General features: G+C 51.8%; 1 protein-coding gene across 3 annotated transcripts in view; it reads left to right on the forward strand.

Moving 5' to 3' along the window:
* Positions 1-2144: 2144 nt before the first annotated feature.
* MAP2K4 (mitogen-activated protein kinase kinase 4) overlaps positions 2145-9442 on the forward strand; it is a 78938-nt gene continuing 71640 nt past the window's right edge. For 2 of the 3 annotated variants that reach the window (XM_082272469.1, XM_082272470.1), the window contains exon 1: positions 2146-2308. In XM_082272469.1, coding sequence (XP_082128595.1) covers positions 2224-2308 — 85 coding nt within the window. In that variant the 5' untranslated portion in view covers positions 2146-2223. Of the gene's footprint in view, positions 2309-9442 lie in introns of all 3 variants that reach the window. The other variant, XM_082272468.1, reaches the window with a different exon arrangement.

Below are 9442 nucleotides of genomic sequence, written 5' to 3' on the forward strand. Positions count from 1 at the left end.
GGTTCTGCAGCAGCTGTGGTCTATGCATAGAAGAGGTTCTGCAGCAGCTGTGATCTATGGATAGAAGAGGTTCTGCAGCAGCTGTGGTCTATGCATTGAAGAGGTTCTGCAGCAGCTGTGGTCTATGGATGGAAGATGTTCTGCAGCAGCTGTGGTCTACGGATAGAAGAGGTTCTGCAGCAGCTGTGGTCTATGATGAAAGAGGTTCTGCAGCAGCTGTGGTCTATGGATGGAAGATGTTCTGCAGCAGCTGTGATCTATGGATGGAAGAGGTTCTGTAGCAGCTGTGGTCTATGCATAGAAGAGGTTCTGCAGCAGCTGTGATCTATGGATAGAAGAGGTTCTGCAGCAGCTGTGGTCTATGGATGGAAGATGTTCTGCAGCAGCTGTGGTCTATGGATAGAAGATGTTCTGCAGCAGCTGTGGTCTATGGATGGAAGATGTTCTGCAGCAGCTGTGATCTATGGATAGAAGAGGTTCTGCAGCAGCTGTAGTCTATGGATGGAAGAGGTTCTGCAGCAGCTGTGGTCTATGCATTGAAGAGGTTCTGCAGCAGCTGTGGTCTATGGATAGAAGATGTTCTGCAGCAGCTGTGGTCTATGGACAGAAGATGTTCTGCAGCAGCTGTGGTCTATGGATAGAAGAGGTTCTGCAGCAGCTGTGATCTATGGATAGAAGAGGTTCTGCAGCAGCTGTGGTCTATGGATAGAAGATGTTCTGCAGCAGCTGTGATCTATGGATAGAAGAGGTTCTGCAGCAGCTGTGGTCTATGGATGGAAGAGGTTCTGCAGCAGCTGTGGTCTATGGATAGAAGAGGTTCTGCAGCAGCTGTGGTCTATGGATAGAAGATGTTCTGCAGCAGCTGTGGTCTATGGATAGAAGAGGTTCTGCAGCAGCTGTGGTCTATGGATGGAAGAGGTTCTGCAGCAGCTGTGGTCTATGGATAGAAGATGTTCTGCAGCAGCTGTGATCTATGGATAGAAGAGGTTCTGCAGCAGCTGTGGTCTATGGATGGAAGAGGTTCTGCAGCAGCTGTGGTCTATGCATTGAAGAGGTTCTGCAGCAGCTGTGGTCTATGGATAGAAGAGGTTCTGCAGCAGCTGTGGTCTATGGATGGAAGAGGTTCTGCAGCAGCTGTGGTCTATGGATAGAAGAGGTTCTGCAGCAGCTGTGTTCTATGGATAGAAGAGGTTCTGCAGCAGCTGTGGTCTATGCATAGAAGAGGTTCTGCAGCAGCTGTGGTCTATGGATGGAAGATGTTCCGCAGCAGCTGTGGTCTATGGACAGAAGATGTTCTGCAGCAGCTGTGGTCTATGGACAGAAGATGTTCTGCAGCAGCTGTGATCTATGCATTGAAGAGGTTCTGCAGCAGCTGTGGTCTATGGATGGAAGATGTTCTGCAGCAGCTGTGATCTATGCATAGAAGATGTTCTGCAGCAGCTGTGGTCTATGGATGGAAGAGGTTCTGCAGCAGCTGTGGTCTATGGATGGAAGAGGTTCTGCAGCAGCTGTGGTCTATGGATGGAAGAGGTTCTGCAGCAGCTGTGGTCTATGGATAGAAGAGGTTCTGCAGCAGCTGTGGTCTATGGATAGAAGAGGTTCTGCAGCAGCTGTGGTCTATGGATGGAAGAGGTTCTGCAGCAGCTGTGGTCTATGGATGGAAGAGGTTCTGCAGCAGCTGTGGTCTATGGATGGAAGAGGTTCTGCAGCAGCTGTGATCTATGCATAGAAGAGGTTCTGCAGCAGCTGTGGCCTGGCTCATGCCTGTATGATTGACATGATGCAGGAGAGGAGGGGCTGCAGCAGCCGCAGCCACGCCCACCTTCGTGTGAGTGACAGGAGGTTCTGCAGCAGCTGAGGCGGGAAGGGGCGGAGAACGCATCCGGATCAGGGACGCAGGGGGCGCGGCCCAAGTGACGAAGGGCGGGACACAGCGTCGTCACCTCCACTACGGGGGCGGTGGTGTGGAAGGGCGGGGTCTGGAGACCTCACCCCACCCTCCCAAGTCAGGGAACGGAAGAGGGGCAGGGGGCGGGTCAGGTGTTTGCAGAGCCGTGGAGGGAGGAGTCGGAATCTGGGTGACGTCACGACCCGGGCCGGTGGGAGGACAGGCAGATCGGAGAGGGAGGCGGGGCTCTGGACGTCACGGCCGGGGATCGTGGGAGGGGCGGCACAGTGGGGGTTGCTGCATTGCAGCCTTCATCTGAAATCTCATATATAACAATGGCGACTTCCAACCCCGGACACAGCGGAGGAGGAGCGGGGCCCGGGGCTCCTGGGCAACACAGCACCATCAGCAGCATGCAGGGTGAGACTCCCACCCCCTCCCCCCATTACCTCCTCTATATACTCATCTATATATACCGATCTGTATATACCTTCACTGTATACATATCTATATATACTACCCACCTCCTATATACTCATCTATATATATCCTATATACTGATCTATATATATACCCTTCACTGTATACATATCTATATATACACTGATCTGTATATACCTTCACTGTATACATATATACTGATCTATATATACCCTTCACTGTATACATATCCTGTATATACTACCCACCTCCTATATACTCATCTATATATACCCTATATACTGATCTGTATATACCTTCACTGTATACATATCTCCTATATACCCTTCACTGTATACATATCTCCTATATACCCTTCACTGTATACATATCCTCTATATACTACCCACCTCCTATATACTCATCTATCAATATATATGCCCTATATACTGATCTGTATATACCTTCACTGTATACATATCTATATATACTGATCTGTATACATATATCCTATATACCCTTCACTGTACACATATCTCCTATATACTGATCTGTATATACCTTCACTGTATACATATCTATATATACTGATCTGTATATACCCTCCTATATACTCCTCTATATATACCCTTCACTGTATACATATCCTCTATATACTACCCACCTCCTATATACTCATCTATCTATCAATATATATGCCCTATATACTGATCTGTATATATATACCCTCCTCCTATATACTGATCTATATATACCCTTCATTGTATACATATCCTCTATATACTATAACCTCCTATATACTGATCTGTATATACTACCCACCTCGTATATACTCATCTGTATATACTAATCTGTATATACCCTTCACTGTATACATATCCTCTATATACTGATCTGTATATACTCTTCACCATATACATATCCTCTATATACTGCCCTCCACCTATATACTGATCTATATGTATCCTTCACTGTAGACATATCCTCAATATGCTGTAATACATATATATATTCTTCTGTATATACCCTTCACTGTATACATATCTTCTATTTACTCCTCTGTATACATTTACTCCATATACACTGATCTATAAACATATTCTCTATATACTCATCTGTATATACCCTTCACTGTATACATATCCTCCATATACCCCCACCTCCTGTATCCACCACCATACCTGTCCCCATCCCTGTATACTGTATCCCCACCATACCCTTCTCATCCCTATATACTGTACCCCCCCACCATACCTGTCCCCATCCCTGTATACTGTATCCCCCCCCCCACCATACCCTTCCCATCCCTGTATACTGTACCTCCCCCCCCACCATGCATATCCCTGTATACTGTACCTCCCCCCCACCATACTTATCCCTGTATACTGTACCCCCCCACCATACATATCCCTGTATACTGTACCCCCCCACCATACTTATCCCTGTATACTGTACCTCCCCCCCACCATACTTATCCCTGTATACTGTACCCCCCCCACCATACCTGTCCCCATCCCTGTATACTGTGACCCCCCCCCCCCCAACCATACCTGTCCCCATCCCTGTATACTGTACCCCCCCCCCCCCCAACACCATTCCTGTCCTTCTCCCTGTCCCTGTGTACTGTACCCCCACCATACCCTTCTCATCCCTGTATACTGTACCCCCCCCCCCACCATACCTTTCCCCATCCCTGTATACTGTACCTCTCTATGCATCTGCTTATCCATCGCTGTGCCCTGTTCTCATCTATGCCCCCCCCCCCCCCCCCCCCTGTACCCTCCATTTATAGTGTACTCTTCTCTTGCTCCACTCTCTGTGTTCTGTAGCAGTCTGTCCCCTGCCCCTGCGTAGTGACCCCTCCATCTCCTCTCCATCTCCTCTCCATCTCCTCTCCATCCCCTCTCCATCCCCTCTCCATCCCCTCTCCATCTCCTCTCCATCTCCTCTCCATCCCCTCTCCATCCCGTGTCACCGGCACTGCAGAGTTGCACAAATCATCTCCATGATTTTTGCTCATTTTTGTGGTCCAGATCCTCCGGATTCCGCAGTGACCCCAAATTCCTGCATGGTCACCGTTCCATCTGTCCCAGCATTCCCCCCCAATTTCCTCTACCCCTGACTGCCGAATCCTGGCACCTGGCTCAGTCCTGATAGTTACCCCTCCCCCCCCCCCCCCCATAACTTCTGTCCCCTATTATTCCACATATCTCTACCTTCTTACATTTTGTCCTTTTTAGTTCCCTAAATGTCCCTGATTACTCATGCCCCCTGTTTTTCTCCATCATGTGTCTCCTCACAATCCCTTTGTGTACCCCATTACTTCTGTTTACTTTTTAATCCTTTGTGTACCCCTAATACCTCTGTTCCTCTATACCCCCCATGTGTACCCCATTACTTCTGTCCCCTCAATATTACTCCTTTTACTTGTGTACCCTATGACTACTTTCCCCTCTGTCCCTATGCATAGCATACCCCATTATTTCTGTCCCCTCTATGTCCCTGTGTGTGCCCCATGACTACTTTCCCCTTCTGTCCCTGTGCGTACCCCATGACTACTTTCCCCTCTGTCCCTGTGTGTGCCCCATGACTACTTTCCCCTCTGTCCCTGTGTGTACCCCATGACTACTTTCCCCTTCTGTCCCTGTGTGTACCCCATGACTACTTTCCCCTCTGTCCCTGTGTGTACCCCATGACTACTTTCCCCTTCTGTCCCTGTGCGTACCCCATGACTACTTTCCCCTTCTGTACCTGTGCGTACCCCATGACTACTTTCCCCTTCTGTCCCTGTGCGTACCCCATGACTACTTTCCCCTTCTGTCCCTGTGCGTACCCCATGACTACTTTCCCCTTCTGTCCCTGTGCGTACCCCATCACTACTTTCCCCTTCTGTCCCTGTGTGTACCCCATGACTACTTCCCCTTCTGTCCCTGTGTGTACCCCATGACTACTTTCCCCTCTGTCCCTGTGTGTACCCCATGACTACTTTCCCCTTCTGTCCCTGTGTGTACCCCATGACTACTTTCCCCTTCTGTCCCTGTGTGTACCCCATGACTACTTTCCCCTTCTGTCCCTGTGTGTACCCCATGACTACTTTCCCTTCTGTCCCTGTGTGTACCCCATGACTACTTCCCCTTCTGTCCCTGTGTGTACCCCATGACTACTTCCCCTTCTGTCCCTGTGTGTACCCCATGACTACTTCCCCTTCTGTCCCTGTGTGTACCCCATGACTACTTCCCCTTCTGTCCCTGTGTGTACCCCATGACTACTTTCCCCTTCTGTCCCTGTGTGTACCCCATGACTACTTCCCCTTCTGTCCCTGTGTGTACCCCATGACTACTTCCCCTTCTGTCCCTGTGTGTACCCCATGACTACTTTCCCCTTCTGTCCCTGTGTGTACCCCATGACTACTTTCCCCTTCTGTCCCTGTGTGTACCCCATGACTACTTTCCCCTTCTGTCCCTGTGTGTACCCCATGACTACTTTCCCCTTCTGTCCCTGTGCGTACCCCATGACTACTTTCCCCTTCTGTCCCTGTGTGTACCCCATGACTACTTCCCCTTCTGTCCCTGTGTGTACCCCATGACTACTTCCCCTTCTGTCCCTGTGTGTACCCCATGACTACTTTCCCCTTCTGTCCCTGTGTGTACCCCATGACTACTTTCCCCTTCTGTCCCTGTGTGTACCCCATGACTACTTTCCCCTTCTGTCCCTGTGCGTACCCCATGACTACTTTCCCCTCTGTCCCTGTGCGTACCCCATGACTACTTTCCCCTCTGTCCCTGTGCGTACCCCATCACTGCTTTCCCCTCTGTCCCTGTGTGTACCCCATCACTGCTTTCCCCTCTGTCCCTGTGCGTACCCCAATACTTCTGTCCCTGTGCGTACCCCAATACTTCTGTCCCTGTGCGTACCCCAATACTTCTGTCCCTGTGCGTACCCCAATACTTCTGTCCCCTCTCTGTCTCTGTGCGTACCCCAATACTTCTGTCCCTGTGCGTACCCCATTACCTCTGTCCCCTCCATGTCCCTGTGCTTACTCCCCTTTACTTCTGTCCCAATGTGTACCCCAATAAACTCGGTACCCACATGGTGTCATTCCTTCACTGTACTCCCCTGTCCCCCCCCCTCCTCTATTCTCTGTCCCCTCAATGTTCTCCCCTGTATACAGAGTTCTTCTCTCTTCTGCCCGTCTGCGAAGGTCCCCCATAACCTGGCTCAGACCCCCCCTAGTCCTCTCCTTCCCATTACCCCCCATAACCTGGCTCAGACCCCCCCTAGTCCTCTCCTTCCCATTACCCCCCATAACCTGGCTCAGACCCCCCCCTAGTCCTCTCCTTCCCATTACCCCCCATAACCTGGCTCAGACCCCCCCTAGTCCTCTCCTTCCCATTACCCCCCATAACCTGGCTCAGACCCCCCCAGTCCTTTCCTTCGCCTTGCCCCATCCAAACAGTCCTATAATCTATTGCAGCCAATCAGATTCCACTTTCCATTGATCCCTAGCAGCCAGCACTGTGAAAGGTGTCCTCTGATTGGTTCTTATCATGTATGTCTCTCTATATTGCTGTAAATATTTTTGCTACAGAATTATTGATGATTAGTTGAACATGTCCTCTACCTGTGCACTGTCATACTGCAGAATCCCCCCCCCCCCCCCCCATCTATCATCGTCTATGCAGTGTGCATGCGATGCTCCGGGAGGATGGGAGTGCGGTCTGTCCTGTCACCATCATGCAGCGGGCAGAGAAGCAGCGCAGTCACAGCCGCAGCTTACAGCACTAAACCCCCCCTCCCCCAGATGAATGCAGACAGGCTTCCAGCACAGATCAGGCCTTGTCACCGGCATCAGCAGCCACCGTCTCCCTTCCCCTGGAGCAATGTCAGCGTCTGCTAAAGACCCCCCTGCCATCAGCTGCCAGGTTACCTGACCCCCCCATCCCCTCCAACTGCAATATGTGTGTCAGGGGTCAGCTGGGACCGTGCTGGTATCTCAGCAGTCTGTCCAATGGGGGCTGGGATCAAACACAGAGTAATGCTTTACTTATTCTTCCCCAACCTTGCCCCCCCCCCCCAATGGGTTAGAACTTCTCTTGCGTTATCGGTTCTGTCGGTGAACCCCCCCCCCCCTTTTCCTTTTTTGCTTTGCCCTTGCCATGGTGACAAGGGGTCAAAGGAACAGGAAATGGGGGAAATCCCCACTCAAAATGTAAATAATAACATTTGTGTGGAGTTATGTTTTCTAAAGCCATTCTGATTGACGTGGTTTGCCGCCATCAGGGTCACCCAGTTGCTGTGGTTTGCCGCCAGGGTCACCCGGTTGTCGTGGTTTGCTGCCGCCAGGGTCACCCGGTTGTCGTTGTTTGCTGCCGCCAGGGTCACCCGGTTGTCATTGTTTGCTGCCGCCAGGGTCACCCGGTTGTCGTTGTTTGCTGCCGCCAGGGTCACCCGGTTGTCGTTGTTTGCTGCCGCCAGGGTCACCCGGTTGTCGTTGTTTGCTGCCGCCAGGGTCACCCGGTTGTCGTTGTTTGCTGCCGCCAGGGTCACCCGGTTGTCGTTGTTTGCCGCCGCCAGGGTCACCCAGTTGTCGTTGTTTGCCGCCGCCAGGGTCACCCGGTTGTTGTTGTTGTTTGCCGCCGCCAGGGTCACCCGGTTGTCGTGGTTTGCTGCCGCCAGGGTCACCCGGTTGTCGTGGTTTGCTGCCGCCAGGGTCACCCGTTTGCCGTGGTTTGCTGCCGCCAGGGTCACCCGTTTGCCGTGGTTTGCTGCCGCCAGGGTCACCCGGTTGTCGTGGTTTCCCGCCGCCAGGGTCACCCGGTTGTCGTGGTTTGCAGCCGCCAGGGTCACCCGGTTGTCGTGGTTGGCCGCCGCCAGGGTCACCCGGTTGTCGTGGTTGGCCGCCGCCAGGGTCACCCGGTTGTCGTGGTTTGCCGCCGCCAGGGTCACCCGGTTGTCGTGGTTTGCCGCCGCCAGGGGCACCCGGTTGCTGTGGGCCGCCGCCAGGGGCACCGTGTTGCCGTGGGCCGCCGCTAGGAGCACCCGCCAGGGGGCAGCCTTCGTTTTTGATAGGCAAAGAGGAAGAGCTGGACGCCATAAGAAGTTTTTTCCTTTTGGACATTCTTATTTTTGGTCCCTGGCGGTTGGTGTGGGGTGCCGCCAGGGGGCACTGTGTTGGTGTGGGGGTGCCGCCAGGGGGCACCGTGTTGGTGTGGGGGTGCCGCCAGGGGGCACTGTGTTGGTGTGGCGGTGCCGCCAGAGGGCAGCCTTCGCTCTGATAGGCGAAGAGGAAGCGCTGGATGCCATGAGAAGTTTCTTTTTGGACATGTTTAATTTTGGTGCTTGATGGGACTTCTGGGCCCCCATGATGGAGTATGGCCGGCGGTCCCGTGCAGTCAGTCATAAGGCTCCATATTAACCCTTTTAGTACTGTAATGGTGGACTAGTTGCCTTTTCCCAGCTTTACTCCAATTTTCTAATGCAAAGACCGCCTGTATCCGGTCTCTGCAGTATGGCGGCTCTGTTATGCAACCTTTTTGCTGGTTGTAGCCGGTTTAGACGTCGGAACATACCATTCCTGTCTGCGTACGTTTAAGACACTTTCTTTTTTTTTTTTTTTTTTTTTTTATTGCGAATAAATTATGCATGAAAAATTCAAAACTACGAACCGTGTCATCAAAAAGCAGCATATGGCGCAGTCCACACGCCTCCCATCCATTTTGTTTAGCTGTGGAGAAGGAGAAACATGCAGAAATAGGAACCGGCTTTTGCACCTAGCTGCTGCTGTCACCCATAGCAACCATGGCCTAGTCTTGAAAAAATGGTTGCCATGGCAATAACTGGCTTTTTTTTTTTTTTTAGGCAGCAAGTGACCTGTGACCCTTCCCTAACCCCCACTATTGTCCCTTTCCCTTCCTGGGGCCCCTGATTAAGCACACAGAGCCCCCCCCCCCCCTCCCCCCCTCTCCTGTGATGTGCAGGCCTCAGTCATCTGTAATTTTTACCCGGTGACACCTGACACTCTGCACAGGCCTAAGCTTGAATGCTGCGCTCTGGGTTTCGGAGGGTTAATTGACTTGTATTACAGGAATCGCGTGCGCACGACTTTCACTTTAACCCTTCAAATGCTGGCATTGC

This window comes from Pelophylax lessonae (assembly GCF_965119305.1).
Source record: "Pelophylax lessonae genome assembly, chromosome: 11".
Classification (NCBI taxonomy): Eukaryota; Metazoa; Chordata; class Amphibia; order Anura; family Ranidae; genus Pelophylax; species Pelophylax lessonae.